Source organism: Acomys minous (assembly GCF_964271855.1).
Source record: "Acomys minous genome assembly, chromosome: 17".
NCBI lineage: Eukaryota > Metazoa > Chordata > Mammalia > Rodentia > Muridae > Acomys > Acomys minous.
The window spans coordinates 20,702,493-20,723,970 of NC_140500.1; the positions used below are offsets into that span (position 1 = coordinate 20,702,493).

Consider the following 21,478-nt stretch of genomic DNA (forward strand, 5'->3'; position numbering starts at 1 on the left):
CTCCTCCTTTGCTTATCTTTCAGGAATTCATGACTCAGGCCCCACCATGGCAGGTCCTCCTGCCCCTGCAGAGGTGGGCATACATCAGATGGACTTTGCAGCAGCACTGTGGCCATGCTGAACTTTGATCCAGTGGATGCCCGCAGTCCTGCACTTTCACCAGTGAGTGCAAATCAGTGGTGGTTAAAATGGATGGAAATATGTTAACTTGGTCTCTTTTTGAATGCACAGGACTGTGTCATTCAGAACTTTCCAGTTAACATGGGGAGGGAGGATGTGTGTGTGTGTGTGTGTGTGTGTGTGTGTGTGTGTGTGTGCTGTATGTGTGTGTGGTCTGTGGTCTGTGGTGTATGCATGCGGTGTGATGTGTTTTGTGTGTGGTCTATGTGTCCTGTGTATGTATGTGTCTGTCTGTGGTGTGGTATGTGTGTAGTGTGTATGGTGTGTATGTGATATGGTGTGGTGTGTGCATGTGTATATGATTTGTTGTGTGTATTTTGTATGTGCATGTGGTATATGTGTATGTGAGTGTGGTGTGGTGTATGTGGATTGTGTGTATATGGTATGTGTATGTAGGGGGGGTGTGGTGTGCATGTGGGGGGACGTTTTGTTTGTGGCATGTTTGAGTATGTGTGGGTGTGAGTGTGTATGTGTGTGGTGTGGTATGTATGTGTGTGGCATGTTTGTGTGTGTGGGGGGGTGGCTGTTCAGATAAGAACAGTGCAGAAAGGGTTAGCTGTGCTGATAGTCCAAGGAGGATGTAGGAAGGAGAAATGAAGGAACTGTTTGTTCTTTCTTTCACAAATACCTTTGGTGAGAATATTGAAAATACCATTTTACATTAAATAAAATGTTTACAATCTAAACTCATGGAGTGCAGAAAATATCATGGAACTCAGAAGTCAGGAGACCAAATTTTAGCCCATCTCAACACCAGCCATTTCCTACCATGGCAGCACCCCAGCATTCTGACTGTGCTGCTCCCTCTCTGTGGCTTCATGTGGCTAAGGAAATGAACCGAGTGCCTTATGGGTTGCAGCAGGTTTTATAACATGCACAGGTTCAAATTCCTTGTAAGTCATACACAAGGCCTGTGTGGAGTGAGCATTACTCCTCTAAGAGGAAACAGAGAACCATGAAGAATATTCCAATTTTTTTTCACACATATCATCAAAGAAGATATGAAGAAAATATACTGAGTTAAATAAATTGAAGGCTGTGGCTTTCCAATCCTGGCCACCGGGTCTGTTGAAGGGTAGTCCCCATTGAGCAGACACTGTGATGATCACTTACCCCACAGAGCCATGAAGATGGAAAAGAAGACAGTGGCTGGATTGTCAAACAGATGGCTGGCTCGTGCAGTCCCACAGGCTGAGCTGAGGTTCCAATAGTCACAGGACTTGTCACACAAGGGACACATGGTAAAGGCATTCTGGTGGTCACACATCTCTTTGCTGCAGTGACAGAGGTTGATGGGTTTACTCTTACCAAAGGGTAACAAAGAATGAATGCACCCCCTTTGGGGGATTGGGGGGGGTGTAGGTAACTCGCTATCACTATAAACTTCCCGGAAGGTGAATGATCATCTCAGAGGTGTGTCCCCGAATGCTGCCCAAGAAAGCTTCCTCAGGATGCGCTGCATCTATGTGGTTGGTGGGAGGTGAGAGCCATGCACAACTGTGAATAAAGCACCATGCTGAGGTTGGATTTCCTTCATTCTTCAAGTACAGGATATCTATTCTACTGGGCTGCCTTACAAATGTGTGATCAAGTCCTGGTCCCGAGCAGAAGCAAACATGAGCATGTCATAGGACAAGTACAGTGGTAGCCTCTAGAAGAGGCACGTAAAGAGGAATGCTCAGGGTATTTTTCCACCCTCCATGTCTGTAAGCCATCTGTAGAGATGAATAACTTCAACCTACTAAGAATTATGACAAATGTGAAGCAGGATTAGGAAGAATAAAAATGAAGGCAAATCCTCCCAAGGACAAGATTCTTTCACACTTGGAGAAGAAAGTCTGAGCCAAGCACTGTACTGGCCTGTGTACTAATCCATTATAAACACATTTCTATTTAATAGACTGATGACTATATTCACAATCCATTCAGTAATGCTGGATCCAGTGAGTTAAGGCTCATATGCAAATAAGAACCAAGGAGTTACCAGCCCTGAATGACTTCCTTAATATCTCTCTACTGCTTAATACTTGTAGGAAAAATGAACTCAGTTTTCCTTGTGTGAAATACTTCCTCCACAGGACATAGGTGAATAGTTATGCTTCTAGGAGAAAGAGTGGAGAGCTCGGAATTTGGTGTAAATAAGTGTCATTTCTCACCCCCAGCAGGAGCACCAGTGCTAAAGAAGTAGTGGCTCCCTCCTGGACCCTACATCTGTGGTCACTTCAGAAAGATGCAGCAGGGGGTGCTGAAAAGCACAGCTTACTAGAGGGAGTCACTATCCCCTGAGAGCTCCATTAGCCCTACTGAGTAAAGCAGGAGCCTCCATGGAACCCAGGAAGCCAAGGATGCCCATGCCTATTTCCCCTTGCCAATGTAGTTTGAGAGCGGAGATGTACTGGGGACTGTCACTTTCTTTCAGGCTTCTGTCTTTAATGGGTTAAGTCTCTAGCAGGGAAAGGCCTTCTGTGTCAGAGCATGAAAATTCTGGATCTCCAAGGAGAAATATTCTCCCCTCCCCCCATTCACTCATTGCTGAGCTCGCCACTGGCAAGTGCCAATAAACGTGATTTGCCAACATCAAAATTATTAAGTGATGATATCTTAGCAACATATCCAGTGCTGGTCCCACATCTTCATATTGCGATGAAACTAGAAAATAAAGTTAGTTCTAACCTTCTGGGACACATACACCATCACTATGTAGTAATAAAGTGTTGCTGCTTTCAGAGAGGAAAACAGATTTAACCTGAAAAGAATTCCTCTGTGTCAATCCAAGTAAAGAGCGCTGATTTGCAGCCATGTCTAAAAGCTTGTATCCCTCACACTGCCCTTTCATGAACGTGCACTCAAGGCTTTTGTTTGACTTGTTTTACACACTTACATGCCAGGGAGGTACAGTCCTACTCAACCTAATCTTGACAAAATCTTGTCAATGCCAGAAGGTCAGGAATAAAAAATTTATTAGCATTATCGCCCAATGTGGTACAAACCACTTTACATGCATGCGCTCTACCAATCACTCCCTTTAAAAACTCACATGCAGGCATCTGCCAATTATTTGTACAAAATGGTAGCATGGATTCTTCTCAAATTGAATTCGAAGTCAGAATGCTTGAGTGGGGGGTTTGTATTGAGGGTCTTGATGCAAACAATTTTAAGAGAATTTTGGGAAAATTCAATACAAGAATGGCATTAAAAGGGCTGTATGTCTTAAGACACGCCGCTGGTAGACAGGCTGAAAGATGAGGAAGTCTAATCAGTATGAAAATCATTTTTGATTCATGCACTAGATGCATAAAAGAAAACAAAAACAAAACAAAACACCAGATTTCTAGTGAGAAGCGATTATGGCTATAAATTGAGCGGTTATTTCCCCAACCTATCATTTCATTCTGCAAAGGATAGGAAGTGGATAAATGGCCCTGCCAGTCAACCAAATCGAGACCCTAAAGGAAATGAGGGTCTTAAGAGTGGATGAACAGTCAGGGACACAGCTCCGGCTGGCACAAAGCTCGTAGGCACAGAGAGGCCATTTTCCAGGAAATCCACACAAAACAGCTGATCTTAAGGCCTCAGAGTCGAAGAACCGACTTCCTTTTCCAAGATGGCTTAAGTTAATCAGTTGCTTTTCAACTGTCCCTGTCTTTCCCCACCACATATGGACTTAGCAGAAGAAACTGATTTCTCGAGAGCGACAGCCTGTAGGTGTACCCGGAACATGTGGAAGTATTACCACTCGAGTCTTTTACAGAAAACACCGAGGAATAAAAGTAATGGCAGCTTCGCATGATTGCTGTGGCTTAGATTCTGGCTTTGAAGCTGTAGTGACGTTGCAGCAATTGAGAGGTGGAGAAACTGGCTGAACTTCCCCTGTCCTTTGCAATTTCCTAGGACACTTGGATTTTTACAAACAAAAGTATTTTAATTTAGAAACGCTTTAAATCAGAACATAGTGGATCCCAGGCTTGACAGCAGAGGTTGACAAACTGTAAGGCGATTCCCCCCAAATAGTGTGTCTTCTTAGCAGATGACAGTAGAGTGACACTCTAATAAACAGCACGAGAAACTTCAGACACCAGAGCAGCACACGGGACTGTGCTCTGAGAAATCATTGGGTCACTGAAGTGACGATAAGGGGACACGTAAAAAAAATTCCTGTCAGCAATGAAAATGAAAAAAAAAAAAAAAGCTCAGAAAACCGAGATTCCGAGAGACTTAAAAAGCAATATTAAAAAGGAAGCTCATAGCTATACGTGCCCATGCTATAAAAACATTAATTTGTGCGATTATTGTGACTCCAGAATACAGAAAAAACAGAGGAAGTGTTTAACCATGCTTAGGCATGTTTGGAAAAGGTTTAAGGAGTATGATTTTGCTTAGATTCACTGTAAGCCTTTAAAGACAATCCGTCTATTGACCAGGAGTGCTTAAGTGTGGCTTCGTCGGGACCACAGGACCTGGGTTTCTGCTGCATAGGCAGCAGGTCTTTGAGGTTAGGGAGAGCTCAGTGACAGGTGCATCTGCCTTGTGTGTTGTCTGGGCCTGACATCCATCACTAAAAGCAAACAACCAAATAAGAGCAGACCCTTCAAAAGCCACAGAAAGCATTTCTGGATTTCCATCACTTTCTCTTGACTCTGAAAATCAACCACCAGGATTTCAATCACATGTCAAATAGATTGCAAGCTTTTCCACTGTGATTTACAACTTAAAATTATACGCTACAGCAGGATGAAAATATAAACACATAACTACATACAAAATTAAATCCAGCACTGCAGGCATTTGTCCTTCCTGCTTGTAAAGAACACCAATATTTCATTATCTCCTAGCTCATTGCTCTGGTTGATGTTTCTTGTCAACCTGGCGGGATTCAGAATGGTATGGAAGACACATCTGTGGCCATGTCTGTGAGGACTGTTTCAGAGAGATTTATTCGAAAAGGGAAGATCCACCCTGAGTGTAGGCAACATTCAATGGGGTTGGGCCCTAGACTTAATAGAAAGGACACAAGAAGATGGTGAAAGCCCCAGCAACCATCGCTCTCTGCTTCCAGACAGTGGACACAATGTGATCAGCCATCTTGTCTTCTGGCCACCACAATGGACTGAGCCCTCTCAAACCATGAGCTATAACAAACTTTCCTTAAGTTGGATTTTCCAGATATTTTGTTACAACCATGAGAAAAAGAACCAAAACACTACCTCATTCTGTTTCATCCAAGAGCAACCAATGGCCTTTTCTTCATAGGTGACAGAACATAGCGCACACTGACAGGTGGTGTGGTATATCACAATGATGTCAATGCACCTTACATGTGTGAATATCCCTGCACGTGTGTGTATGTGTGTATGTGTGTGCATACATGTGTGGTGCACATGCTTCTGTGTAGACATAGCTTCACAGCATACGAAGGCCATGGACATTTCCAGCCAGAAATCCAAACTCTTGCCTCTTATACTGACTTACTTAGCTGTGTCCTGTACATTGGCAGTGCTAGCCCTAGTTTGCTTCGTACTTCCCTCTCTGCAGAGTGAGCATGGCAAGACCAGTCTCCTGGTTCCTCTCACTAGGGAACACCATTTCCTGCACAAGTCCAGTTCTCAGATGCCCATCACATCCCACACTACCACATCCAACTACAGTGGACATTCATCATCTCCCATTGTCTTGAAATCATCTTGTCACTGACAAAGTGAGCCAAGAGAACTTTTCACTTTAACATATAACACTAAGGAGAGGGCTCAGAAAGTGAGCTATCTGGACGTGTAGGTTCAGTTGTTTTAGGTTTTTTTTTTTTTTTTTTTTTTACATTTTTGTGTTTGGTGATGGTGGTGTGTTGCTTTTCTAAACTTTATTGTCATTTCTTGTAGTTCCTCACTCTGTACCCTAGGCTGACTTAAACTTTATAGATAGCTCCCTCCAAGCTTGGTTTCAAAGTCCTAGCAATCCTCCTGCCTCAGTCTCCCAAGTGATAGTGAGATTAGATGTGGTCACACAACTAATGTGTAATGTCACCTGTAGTTTACAAGTACTTTTGTCCTTCATAGACCTTCTCTTTCCTGTGAGTATTAGCCTTTGCTCAGTCTTGGCTCTGCATGAACCCTACGATGCAGTCTGTGATGTATGGCAGTTCCTGACCTTCTGAGCCATAGCATGGGCTTCCTTGCCGCCACTTCATACAGCATTATTTTGCTGCAGTGTTTGATCACAAGGATATGTGACTTCTATCCAGTGACATGGCACACACTCTGACCTGGATTTCATGGGAAGGCAGAAGGCAAATATTTTGAAGTTAAGAAGCCAAACCATTTATCGGGCACGATTCCTTTCCTTGGGTGTTGTCTGCCTGTCACATCAGGCAGTGGCCCGAGGGAACAGACTGACGAGGAATGAAAGAGGGCTATGGCATCCAGCATGGCTCTGCAACCATTCAGACCCTGCAGTTCCCAGATCCAGCTCTGGGAGGAAGCTACATGCGTGGGAAGGGGGTGGGAGACAAAGAGGGCGGACTTTGGAAGGAGGTGTGTGAACTGTACCCACACTGGGGCGAAGCTACACACTATGAGCCCGTGGGAATGGAGGCCCGCCTCTGAAAGCGCCTTACCTGGGGATGTCTTCCTCAATTGTCGCACATCCATACAGAAACACGATCACCCCAATGACAGACGATGGGATGAGGAATGCCGTGTACAACCCCAGCCAAGCGAAATACAGCCCAATTTTCTCTCCAAAATACTTCCTGGAAAAGCAAGGAGGAAAAGGAAATGAAACGCCTATTAGGAACATCATATACTCCCCTTAGTTCTTTTTCTTCTATGATTCAAAATAGGTTGGCAAAAATATTCTCTCTATCTACAATGAATCCAAAGGGATGAAGGCTGCAGGGGAAAGGGGCCTCTGCACAAAAGCTCAACACCTGACCCTTGCTGCGATGACCTGCATCCCACTTGATTGACACATGATCAGCGGCACTGGCCACTTGTGGGGAGTGAGTAGCTACAAGAAAGAACACAGTCCTAACAGCAAACCAAAAGCACACCGCGAGGTTCTGCATCCTCACCAACATGAAGAGCACATGATCACTGTAGACCCATACTGCTCAACCCACAGAAAAGCATACTTTGAAAGAAAACAAACTCATACATATTATATTTGCATGTGTGCATGCTAGTACACAACAGACATATACCTAAACAATGACTGAAAGAAATTCAATAAAATGTTCGCAAATGTTTCTTTGGATAGTTTTATTTTTATTTTTTATTTTTTGAACCACTTGGTTGAGGCAGATTGATGTACAAAAAGGTAGAAATATGTAACTTATCTGACAAGTCAGGTCATGACGTATTCCTTGCCTCTAAATACCTTGCCTTTGCTCCCTCTTAAAATATATTTTTCTCTTGTGTTGAGGACATTCCACACAAAAGATATACCACCTTAGCAAACTCATTGACACTCCACGGTGTAGTTATATAACGGGACTCTAGAGCAGTGGTTCTCAACCTTCCTAATGTTATGACCCTTGAATACAGTTCCCCATGTTGTGATGACTGCCCCCCACGACCACAACATCACTATTGCTGCTACTTTAAAACTGTAATTTTGCTACTTTTATGAAATGTACTATAAATATCTGATATGCATACGGTCTTAGGCAACCCATGTGAAATGGTCATTTGATTCTCCCCCTACCGCAGAGGGGTGCCGACCCACAGGTTGAGAACCACTGTTCTAGAGCTCACACATTCTACGTAAAACACATTTTACACCCTTTTATTGACATCTTCTATCTTCCCTTCGATGTAGTCCTGGTAACTACAGTCTCACACTCAGGTTCTGTGTGTCCTATGTGTAAATCCCTCATTAAAGTCGCATCACACAGTGTTTGCACAACTCTTCCTGGCTTATTTCATTTAGCACAGTGCTCTCCAGGCCCATCCATACTGTCTCAAACGGCAGAACTTCCTCGTCTTGTAAAGCCGCTTAACACCCCATTGTATCATGCACCACATTTATCTATCCGTGCATGTGTGGATGGACACTTGGATTGTTTCTGTTTTGCAGAGAGGGCACCAGTGGGTCACTGAGCTGCAAGCAGGGGAGTGAGCATCTCTCTTCAAGATCCTGACCTCAGTCTCTTGGAATATATGTCCAGAGACGGGATTGTTGCATCAAGTGGTAACTCAGTTTTTAGAGTGATATCCACATTGCTTCAACAATGGCTTTAGCCCTGTGCTTTCCACTACCAGGGATCTCTACCTGTACTCTATCTTACCATTTAATAATAACCATCCTAACAAATAGGAAGAAATATCTTATTTTGCCTTTGTTTTATATGTTTCTGATGACAAATGATAGGAATTTTATTTTTATTGACTATTCGCACGATTTTTACATGTGTGTGAAGTGGCTATTTAGATTCCTTCCATGTTTAAGTGGGTCTTTAATTTTCTAAGTTCTTTCTCTCTCCCTCCTTCCCTTCATGCCTTATTGAATTATAGGATTTTCTTGATTATGAATCCTTTACCAGATCTTTGCTTATAAATATTATCTACCATTCTTTAAAAAAAAAATAATACAAAGCAGGACACAGAGATTTTTCAATGTGGCCACACTGGAAAGAGAGACAAAGAGATCCAGAAAACCCCTGTGCCCATCACTGGGGTCCTGAAATGATTAAGAACACTCTTTAAACTGATATAATTCTATTCGTCTACTTTTGTTTTTATTGCCTAAGTGCAGTATCAGTGAGATTCCCCTACATTTTCTTCTAAAAGTTCCACTGTGTCAGGTTTTACACACAGATCTTTAACACATTTGAGCTGATTTTATACAATATAAAAATGAAATGCGTAAGAATAAAATTAAGCAAGCAGTAAAAGGCACAGAGAAAACTATAAAACTTTGACTACAGAAACCAAAGAAGACACAAATAAATGGAAGTAGATACCTTGTGTCACATCTGGTAGGGGTTAATACAGTTAAAATGTCCATACTACCTACTGTCTAATAAATGTTACAGCGGGAACTTTATAAACATATGTAAAACTATAATTATTTTTATTCTGTTTTCTGCAATTGGCCATTTTTAAATGGCTCATTATTTAAGTTCGCTCACTCTTTCTCTGCTTAACTGTGTGGCTCTCTATTGAAATTTTCAGTTCTATCATTATATTCTTCAGTTCCAGTATTTCCACTTTATTCTTTTTATGATTTTTATTTCTTTGTTTAGTTTTTCATTGTTCGTACATTTGCTCTTTTGTTTGCTGCTCTCACCTTGCTTGGTAAGATTCTTTAATATTATTATTAATAATTATCTGTTGAGCAGATTGTGAGTCTCAATTTCTTTAGGCTCAATTTCTAGAGCTTTATTTGGTCCCTTTAGTGCATGTCATATTTGCATGTCCCATGTAGCCTTGACTTGGTTTTTCTCTGCATTTGGAAAACAGCCACTCCTAGTTCTTGCTGGTTAGTATCATCTGATGAAGATCTTCGTCGGTCAGGCTGGTAGATCATGGATGGATCAGCTGGCAGAGTCTGTAGGTAAGACAGCTAGGAATGTGTTGACATGCTTAAGCCAAGGTGTAAAAGTGGACCTGCCACCACGGTCTGTGGAAACAACCACTGCATGAGACTATAGTCAGAAGGACATGCTTCCAGGGCTCAGGAGTAGACTGGACTGTTAGTTCATGGTGGAACTGTTTTTGGGTCCCATGGGCAAGTAGGGCTGCTTGCAGGTTTGTTAATAAGTGAGGAGAATTTATGTGAGGTTCCCCCAGTGTTTATAAAAGCTCATGACAGCAGAGGCATAAATAGGGGTCCTTGTGGGTATGCACACAAGCTGAGCTTCTTTTGTACCTGTGCATATAAAGGTTGAGCGATAACTGGGTTCATAAGCGCACAAGGCTGCTTCTAGGTCCGCAGCTGGACATTCCATCAGGGACATGGGCAGGTGGTTCTGTTACCCAGAGGGCATAAGTCTGCCTTCTCAATGAAACCGAGTGTTGTAAACTCTTGGGGAACCCTCAGAGCTCTGATAAAGGCATATTTTTACCTGTAGATAATTATTAAATCTGTGCTTCTATGGGAGACCTTACTCTGCCAATCACGCTGATGCCACTTTATTTATGTCTGTATTTTAACTTTTTGGCTTTGTTAATAATTATTTTAATTATTAACCTCTGTCTTTTTTGTCATCACTCTAAACTCAGCCAACTGTCACACTAAGGAAAGTTCATTAGAATAAGTATTAATCATGAACCTTGAAGAGAAAACATTCACAAAGAATAAACAAAATTCATTTCTCATGAGCTTATGGCATACAGCACAAGCGAGAAACCTTCGGTCTTCACTTTGATGAAAAGCCTAAAACCACGTTCAAAAGTTGGTTTGCACTTAATATTTAAACAAATCCGGGAGAACAGAGTTTCCACTGTCACAGGAGAATTGAAGATAATCTGTGAAGTAGTAACTTTTGTTGCACTCATCAGAATTTGAAGTTTTAAAGGAACCAAGAAAATTTAATTTTTAAAAGTGACAACACATCCAAAGGAAAATGGAACATGTGTGTAGTTTTAGACTTTGGCCCAGCATGGGCAGGCTAAACAGTCCTCAGACCGTGAAAATGGAATAGTTTGTTGTTGCTGCTGCTGCTGTTTAATTCTAGAACACTGAGAACATGTGAAATGACCACACAGAATGTTCTGGCAACCCCAGACACAGAGCAGCTCATACACACCTATGAGACTTTTTTCATAGACCCCATGCAGGTAGCCATTAACAAGGAGAGTGGCAAGGTAGATTAGATAGAAGATCTTTAGTCACACCCAGGAATGAAATTCCATCTATTCACAGGAGCATCTCTCTCTCCTTCAAATCAAAGGTCATCAACAACTAGGATAGGAACTTGACCCTAGCACCCAGGCAGAGATCTGAAGGCATGGGAGATACTGCATATAAAACCTGTTGTTGGTGGCAGCATCACTGGGAATTGTCCTTATTCTAGGACCACAAAACTATAAATTATGAATCTGTTACTATGGAGGTAGGCAGGAATTTCCTTTCACTCAATAATCCCAAGAAAAGGCAGAGAGTTTGACTGCAACAAGGTTACAGAATGCTGAGGATGGGTGCCACAGGTACACACACTGCCCAGCACTGACACCCCCTGCCCTGCACTGACACACACTGCCCTGCACTGACACACATTGCCCAGCACTGACACACACTGCCCTGTACTGACACCCCCTGCCCTGCACTGACATACACTGCCCTGCACTGACACACACTGCCCTGTACTGACACACACTGCCCTGTACTGACACACACTGCCCAGCACTGACATAGACTGCCCTGCACTGACACACACTGCCCAGCACTGACATAGACTGCCCTGAACTGACACACACTGCCCAGCACTGACACACACTGCCCAGCACTGACACAGACTGACCAGCACTGACACACACTAATGAGCACTGACAAGCACTGACCAACACTGACACACACTGACCAGCACTGACACAGACTACCCTGCACTGACACAGACTGCCCTGCACTGACACATACTGCCCAGCACTGACACACACTGCCCTGCACTGACACACACTGCCCTGCACTGACACACACTGCCCTGTACTGACACACACTGCCCAGCACTGACACACACTGCCCTGCACTGACACACACTGCCCAGCACTGACACACACTGCCCTGTACTGACACACACTGACCAGCACTGACACACACTGACCAGCACTGACATAGACTGCCCTGCACTGACACACACTGCCCAGCACTGACACAGACTGACCAGCACTGACACACACTAATGAGCACTGACAAGCACTGACCAACACTGACACACACTGACCAGCACTGACACAGACTACCCTGCACTGACACAGACTGCCCTGCACTGACACATACTGCCCAGCACTGACACACACTGCCCTGCACTGACACACACTGCCCTGCACTGACACACACTGCCCTGTACTGACACACACTGCCCAGCACTGACACACACTGCCCTGCACTGACACACACTGCCCAGCACTGACACACACTGCCCTGTACTGACACACACTGACCAGCACTGACACACACTGACCAGCACTGACATAGACTGCCCTGCACTGACACACACTGCCCAGCACTGACACAGACTGACCAGCACTGACACACACTAATGAGCACTGACAAGCACTGACCAACACTGACACACACTGACCAGCACTGACACAGACTACCCTGCACTGACACAGACTGCCCTGCACTGACACATACTGCCCAGCACTGACACACACTGTCCAGCACTGACACACACTGCCCAGCACTGACACACACTGCCCTGCACTAACACATACTGCCCAGCACTGACACACATTGACCAGCACTGACACCCACTGTCCAGCACTGACACACACTGCCCAGCACTGACACACACTGACTAACATTGACCAGCACTGATACAGACTTCCCTGCACTGACACACATTGACCAGCACTGACACACTCTGACCAACATTGACACAGACTGCCCTGCACTGACCGGCACTGACCAGCACTGACCAGCACTTACACACACTGACCAACATTGACCAGCACTGACACAGACTTCCCTGCACTGACCAGCACTGACCAGTGCTGACACACACTGACCAGCGCTGACACACACTGACCAGCGCTGACACACACTTACCAGCACTGACACACTGACCAGCACTGAAACGGACCGTGCTGAAAACGGGCCAAGGTGAAAAGCACTCTTCCCCTGTCCTCACTCCTCAGACCCATTTGCATTATCATGGAGTAGGATGAACCCAAGTTCCACTGCTCCTGGGGAGAAGCCAAAGCACGGAGAGAGGTACCCCTGGCATCGCCTGAAAGGACGCCTAGAGACTGAGGACGGAAAAGGAACAATGAGGACAAACCCTCAGAACGCACGGTCTACATGGAAGAGAGTCCTAGTTACAGTCAAGTGTCAACTTGGCATCACCTGGAGTCATCTGAGAGGAAAGCCTTGATTGAAGGTTGCCTAGATCAGATTGGCCTCTAGGCATGTCGGTGTGTGGGTGGGGGGAAGTCTTAATTTATTAATTGACCCTGTGAGTGGTACCATCCCTGGCAGCTGGTCTTGGGCATTATTGCTGAGCCTGAGCCCGTGAACAATTTAAAAAACAATGTTCTTCCCTTGTTCCTGTTTTAAGTTCCTGTGTAACCTGTGTACCCTAAATTTCCTCACTCAGCATCAGACTGTGACCCTGAAGGTAAGCCAGGCAGACGTTTCTGTTCTCTAAATTGCTTTAAATCCATGTTTTATCACAATGTCAGAGATCAAGAACACAAAGCAGGCCATCATAGCAGGGTGTCGCTGAAGTACCTAAAGCTTATGGTTTCTCAAAGGGGAAAAAGCAAACCACTTCAAACTCTCACGAGATGGACACAGTCCCCTTCAAACTCTCGCGAGATGGCGCAGTCCCCTTCACTCATGACCTGACAATTAGAGCGCCTCTGTTTCTGGGTAGAAATGCTGCTTATCTCGGCTTTCATGCCTTTCCTACAAAATATCTGGCATTCTGAAAAAATTTATGAGATACACAAAGCCTAAAATGTCATTGTCAAGAAATAAGCCAATTAATGATACCAAAGTTGACATGGATGTTATAATGAGATAATCATTAGTATAAATAATATACTAAAAAAGTTTACCAGAACATATGGACCAAATAGCAAGAAAAGTAAAAGCAAAAATGCTATCCAACAATCAAAAGCTATAGCAAAAGCCAGTTAGATGGGTCAGTGGGTAAGTGTGCTTGACAACTTGAGTTGGTTACCTAGAAACCACAGGGTAAGAGAAAACAAATTCCTGAAAGCTGTTCTTTTATGCATCCACCTACCTCAAACCACCAAACAAAACTACAAATAGATAAGTAAGTGGACCAATCATTTTTCAATTGTAGGACAATATAAAAGGGCCCAACATACATGGATTCAGAGTCGCAGTGGGAATGAGAATAAATTAAATATTTGGATGGATAAAATACCACAGCTAAGACTTTTCAAAAGTCATGAAACACAAATCAAAGTCACAGAACTCTAAGCTGAAGAGTATGAGAGCACTAAGTAGCCACTACCTAGATACACCACAGTGAAACTGATGAAAATCAAAGATAGAAGGAAAAAAAAGCTCTAAACACACTGGGTGAACAAGCGCACTACATACAGGGTGGGGGGGGAAGTCTTAGATGGGGCTTCAGCCAGTTTCTCAGCAGAAACTGTGAAAGCTAAAGAGAGTGACAACTTCAGAGTATGTAAAGAAAAAAAAATCTGTTAGCCTAGAATACTACACATAAAGAAAATGTCTTTCAAAAATGAAGGCAGAGACCCAAATATGGCAGCCATCAAAAGCTTAATTCACTGCCAACAAAGCTGCCCTACAAAAAAAAAATGTTGAAGGATCTCTTTGGGCAAAATGAGTATGATCCAAGTAGAAATATGGCTGTGCACAAGATAGAAAGTACTAGAAATGGTAAAAAAAAAAAAAGTGACAAATAAAAAGCAAATTTATTTTTAATCTACATGAACTATAATTCACTCTCTGAAGCATGCTTTCTCAATGTGGATAGCACTGTCCCCCAAGGGGACCTACTGCTGGATTTTTAGAGTCCAGCTTAGAATATTAATTATTGCTGTGATCATTTAATCCTCCCAAAGGCAAGAGAAGTCCATAAACAGGTATAGAGATGGTCAGTAGTATTAAGATTTCATGGGACAGGTGAGGACTGGAGTCTAAAAATGGTACTAGAGGGTAAAAGTATAGAGAAGCAAGGTTTAGAACATACGTTAAAGCAAAACTAGTCACAATGCATTGTGGGATTTACAGCATGTGCTTAAGTAAACTCTATGACAGCAAAAGTGGGCCACTAAAGGAAGGGAAGAAGAATCCTCCTGTAAGGAGCTGCGTGTGAGGTGGAGCTGCGTGTGAAGGGCGTGGGGGTGCATATTTGAAAGAGTGAAATACACTAGAGACGTTTTTGTAAACTCCTGAGAAGTCACTAAAATATGCTAATATTAGATCTAACTGATGAGCCATTGTTGGAGATAAAAGTGGAATAATAAAATAAAATAAATTCAAAACTGAAAAGAGTCAGGAACAAAGAAAAAATAATAAAATGATGAATTTAAAATATAAGTATATTAAGGATTATATCAAGTGTGAATGGTCTAAATATCTCAAAGGCTGAGACTGTGAAATTAGGAAAGAAAGTAAAACTCAGCCACATGTATTTTTATAAGAAACACAATTTAAATAGAAAGACATATTAGAATATAAAAAAGATCCTAAGTATGAATATATGATGTAGAAATGCTAAGACAAAGCAGATGACAAAACGAAGGCTATTACCAGAATACAGAAGAAGCCTACATAATGATTACGCCACCAAAATCAAATAAGCCCACATGTCTACATGCATTTCCAAAATCCATACAGTAAAAGTTGATTAAGAAAATTAAGAATAATAGGCAAGTTTTCAAATAGAAATTACAGGTAACCCTCAATCTACAATGAGGAAGGGCCCAAATACACATATTGCAAAACATTCTAAGCTTAAAATACATTCAACTACAGAACCAGCCGAGGAGCAGCCGTTTATCCCCTACCTTTCATTGTAAGATGTCAGCACTCGTCCTCATGGCTGCCTGCCTGATAGAAGCTGCTTGCTGCCATCCCCTCCCACATTGCAAAGTGGAATACTATAGCTCTCAATCTCATTGCTTAGGAAAAGACCACAGCATGATTGACGCTGAGCTCATGTCAATTTCATAGCATCATGAACTCAAATATCATTAAGTCAAACTATGACAAGTCAGGGTCCACTGGAGTGACACCCGTATCCCTGTTTTAGTCACTGAGAAGACAAGTAGCCATTAAAGCCAGCCTAAACCAAGCCAGTCCAATGTACAGTTATAGGATTTTCTACCAGGTAACAATAGATACTTATCCTTTTCAATACTCAGTCACAAGGATAGCCCATGTTCTGAGCCATAAAATGAATTTAACAAATGTGAATGTTTGAAATAATGAATAGTTTGTTCCACGACCACATCTAAAATAAACTAAAAACTGAAAGCAGAGTGATATCTGGGGAAAATCCCCAAATATTTGGAAATTAAACAATACCCTTCTAAACAACTCATGGATCAAAGAAGAAATCACCAAAAGATTTGGAAAATATTTCAGCCGAGTGAAAAGAAAAACACAACACATCAAACCTTGGGTGGTGGCGTTGAAGACATGCTTAGAGGGACTCTAAAGCCTTAGACACTAGCATTTAAAACACAGAGGATTTAGTTAGTAATCTGAGGCTCTCCTTCAACTAGAAAAACAAGACAAATTTAAGTCAAAGCAAACAAAAGGTAATGGAGATGAGTGCGTAAGTCGATAATTTAAGTATTACCAACCAATTCAATTTATTTTTCATGGAAGTCAAACGCATGTGCAAGAACTGCATCCTGTCTATGGGATGGCTGCCAGCACCTTCAGAGACGTGGCCGAGCCACAGAACACAGGCTCCGGGGCGGCGAGGGATGCAGAGGAACGTTGCTTCTGCTGTTCCCTGAGATGCAAAAGTCTCCGCTTCTCTTCCCTTTGTTTTTCCTCATTTCAATTTGTGTTAGGATGAAAATTCGATGAGCTAGGTTTATGAGAACATACTAAATAAATAAATGTTAACGGTTAAAAAGAAAAAGATCTTGACCGTTTCTGATTACATCACTCTGGATCAACACGAAAAGCTACATACTGGGAAAAGATGTTCGCGTGAAGACAGTCAACACGGGGTGTCTATCTAGAATACACACAGGACTTGCCTGTCAGTAAGATATTGACACGTAACCCAACTGAAAAATGGGCAAAAGACTTGAGTGTAACATTGGCTAGAATAACCAGTTGACCAAAAAATAAGAAAGGTACTGAGCTGACTTCACTCCCTGAAAAATGCCAGCAGCGTGAAGGCTCTGATGCAACCTGTTTCCAGCCCCTGCCCCTGCCCAGAAGCCTGGAAGATGACAGGAATAATCTCTGCCTTTCAGTTCTGACCTTAGAAAATGCTGTTTAGGACACTGAGGTGACAATCTAATTTGTAAAGCATTTGCCATGCAGGTGTGGAGTCCTGACCTAAAGCCTCAAATCCAACATTAAAAAAAAAAAAATTCAAGACTCACGGTGCAGTCCTAAAATTATAAACGTATGAGGTGTGCAGGATGCACAGAACAATTAAGGCTAATTCTGTGTTCTTTGTATGAGCAGTAAAAAGCCATCTGTAAATCTTCATTCATGCCATATGAAGAATGGCATCTAATAATAAGTCACAGGGATTCTGTAACCAACAAGAAGCATCTAGGTTGCCAAATGCAAATAGCCAAAACACTATGAATGTAACATATACTTCCTGACTGTTTCATGGTTCTTCTTGCTATATGTAGTTTATTATATGTGGGTGTGTAATAATATAAATGTATATATAAAAAATACATTAAAAATATACAAACACACACAAAACCTATGTATATCACATTAAATGTCATAGCTTAATGAAAAAAAAAGAAGCAGTGCACACTTATAATGCCAATGCTGGGGTTGTGGAGACAAGTAGGTCTCAGGACTGGCTTTCTTGACAAGTTGAGACCCAGTGAAAGACCCTGTCTCAAAATACAAGACGAAGGGCCCAAGAGGAATGATGCCAGAGGTTGCCCTCTGGCCTCTGCATCCATGGGTTTAGGTGTACACAGGGATCTCTCTCTCTCTCTCTCTCTCTCTCTCTCTCTCACACACACACACACACACACACACACACACACACACACACACACACACACAAGCTGTCAGGGTTTCCCAGCCCCTCAAGAGGCAAACTAAAAGCAGATACTTGATGCGCTTAGCCACATTGTGTGCAGGTGCCAGAGATGATTCTGAGCCTTTCATTCGGGTCTACAATTGGGCCTCAGGAAGAGGCTGGAGATCTTCAGCCACAGAAGCCAGGCAAAGCAACAGAACTCCCTCCCTGGTGAGACCCAGGCATGGGACTGACACATCTCCTAAATTCCAACTGTGCATGTGTAGGCTCAATTTTCTTAACCAATATATTTTATTAACAATTTAGTGACTGAGCATACGTCACTTATAACCCAACTAACCAAAACAATAAGAAATGAGGATTAATGGACACAATAACAAAACCGTAAAGATATCAGTTCCGAGGAACGATTCTCCTGGCGCAATCTGCAGGATTTTTTCTGCTGGAACCTGGAGTAACCAGAAGCCAGAACCTCAGCAGGAGCCAGAGCCCCGAAGCCTTCTCTCAGTGGTTCTCTCTAGGAGCTTCTCGAAGTGCAGCAACGAACAGCCAAAACTATCCCACGTCTCCAAAAAGCCCTGCCTCCAGTTCTGGGCTCATTTATATATCTCCTCTCAGAGTCTGTTCAGGGGATCTTTTCAGCTGGCAACAATTAAGCTCCTGCACGAGGTGGTTGCTCTTCTAGTGGATTAACCTCACCTGTTCTCTCACAAGACCGTTCCAATCCTGCACTTGGGATCCTAAAAATCAGGTTTATCTCTCCTTGTCCTCTTTACCCACCCTCAGTTCTTTGAGAAAATATACGTGGACTGTGGTCCATAAGGGGCCAGCATTAGAGAGAAATGAAGGAAGCGTAACATCCAGGCAGGAAGCACTGCCTGCCTCCACCTGCTGCCGAGGAAGGGCTTCATGGGCAGTGTGCTTCCTGGACCTTGGAAAGGCAAGTTAAAGTTAGCGTAGGGCAAAAGTTAGACTCACAAGTACAAAACAGCTCAGGCTGGTTCCATAGCTTCTGCTGGACTTTGAATATGAGCTCTTTCCCCTGAAGGGCTGTGGTTTGAATGTACGACTCCCCCAGCTGGTGGTGCAACTTAGGGGTGATGCCTAGTTGAAAGAAGCAAGTCAGTAGGGACGGGGGAGGGGTACATTATTCCTGGCCACACCCTGCCTTTCTCTTTGCTCCCTGGTCAGCCATAAAGAGCACAGTTCTCCTCTATGTGTTCCTGCTGCTATGATAGTCTGCCCAAGCATCCAGTGCCAAGCAAGGAAGGACAGAACCCTCTGAAACTGTGCGTTGAAATAAACCCTCCCTCTCTGAAGTTGCTTCTGTCAGGTGGTTTTTGTTTGGTTGGTTTTGGTTGTGGTTTTTTTTTTTTTCCACTAATTGTTTCTTTGGTCTAACTTTCAATCAGCTCAAAAGGCAAGGTCAGAATGCTTTCTTTTCTCTCGAGGATGCGCCTGTTATCTGGTTCACATACAGTTTCTAGGTGAAGGAAGAAGAGAACTCTACTGTGGAGGAGGTGAGGCGAGGAAGCCTCCCTCTCAGAGGCTGTGGTGTGAGAAGCTGTCTGTCTCTGGACCTTGGAGTCCTGGGCCTGTCTCATCTCTACCTCCCATAGGTGATAAGGGACCCACGCCAAATGATTCAGGTCTAATGGTTCTTGAGAAACTGGGTACATGTGACCCTGTGTGCGCACTGTGGAGAAGACAGAGCTGCAGGCCTCTGAGGGCGCACATTTCCCTCCACCATGCCTGCTCAGCTACCTGCACTGGGTGGCACTTGGGTGTTGTGGCACTCTGGGCTTCTTTAAGGAACCTGGGGTGTTCTCTCTTTTACTTAAAAAAAAAATAAATATATATTATAATTGGTTTCATTATGACATCTTAATTTATACATAATATAGTACTTTCCTCACACCCAAACCTTATTCCATTCTCTTGTTTACTGTTCTCCCTCTCACTATTCCCCCCCCCCATTCTTCCTAATTCTTCTAATTTCGTGTCACACATATGTCACAGAAACACACAGAGAGGGAGGGGAGGTAAAACCTGGGCCCTTCATGTGAGACAAAATGTGATATTTGTCTCTCTGAGTCTGGTTTATTTTGTTTAATATAACAACCATTTTCCTGTAAATAACATATACCTTATTTTCCCTAATTTGCCAATTCAAAGGACAAGGTCAGAATGCTGTCTTTTCTCTCAAGGATGCCCCCTTACTGGTTTACACACTGTTCCTAGGTGAAGGGGGAAGTGAATGGCTGTTGTAGAGGAAAGAGAGGAGGAAACTTCCCTCTCAGAGGCTGTGGTGTGAGACTCTGTGTCTGGACCTTGGAGACCGGAGCCTGTCTCATCTCTACTATTTATAGGCAATGTTTCCACATCTTGGCTATTAGGAATAGTGCATATATAAATGCATGCATATACATGTGTTTGTTATATTCTGGCTTAGATTCCTTTAAGTATACCAAGAGTGGTATAGCTGGGTCATATAGCTCTGTTTTTAGTCTCTTGGGGAGCCTCTACATTGATTTCTATATCCTGGATCCTAGCCAGGGTAAATGGCCTCCCTGTTTCTCCCCTTTCCCTATAACGTCTTTTTGCATAGAGCTGGGAGAATTATTTCACACTCCTGCCACCTATGACATTCCTCTTCCTAAGACTTTTTCACATATGAAAAATAAAACTACTCAAAATCGTTTTCCTGATGCTATATGGCCCCATTTGATCTGGAACCCCTCTTTGGATCTGCTCCTGACAAACGGGGGCCTGTGCTATTCCTCAAACATGCTACATCTGTCCATACCTTGAAGTCTTGGCCGTGGTTTGGCCAATGCTTGAACACCCTCTCTCACCTCCCTTGCTTATTCCCTCACTTCCTCTGACTAACGTAAACCATCTCAGACAGACCTGTGCACTCATCCCACCCCTATGTCACCAAGGTCACCCCTAATGTGACTTAACACCCTACCCTCCATTGCTGCCTTCAATCCATCTCCAGTGCCAAGATGGAAGCCACATGAAAGTGGAGTCCTCCCATTTCTTTTATGGATGCTCAACTTGTCACACCATGGGAGCAGGGAGCCAGGAGGAGGGGTACAAAGGAGTTACCAGGCTGACCTCTGCTCTGTAGAAGTGAGGGCATCTCAGAGAACCTGAGCAGCCTGCATGAGGCAATGCAGCTAACAAAAGAACCCAGCTGGTCCTGGAGGTGCACTTCTTTAACTGCAGCACTCGGGAGGCAGAGGCAGGCAGATCTCTGTGAGTTCGAGGCCAGCCTGGTCTACAAACTGAGTCCAGGACATCCAAGGCTACACAGAGAAACCCTGTCTCAAAACACCAAACCAAAAGAAAGCAAAGTAGAACAACAACAAAGAAGAAGAGGAAGAGGAGGAAGAAAAATCCAGAGCCCAACTCAAGGCCACCTGACTTCAA

General features: G+C 43.3%; 1 protein-coding gene across 1 annotated transcript in view; it reads right to left on the reverse strand.

Annotated features, from left to right (window-relative positions):
* Positions 1 to 21,478, reverse strand: part of ANO2 (anoctamin 2) — a 334,924-nt gene that overhangs the window by 163,580 nt on the left and 149,866 nt on the right. The window contains exons 11-12 of the mRNA XM_084764895.1: positions 6,788 to 6,922; positions 1,294 to 1,454 (exon numbers count right to left, since the gene is read on the reverse strand). Of these exons, the coding sequence (XP_084621021.1) occupies positions 1,294 to 1,454; positions 6,788 to 6,922 (296 nt within the window). The remainder of the gene's footprint in view (positions 1 to 1,293; positions 1,455 to 6,787; positions 6,923 to 21,478) is intronic.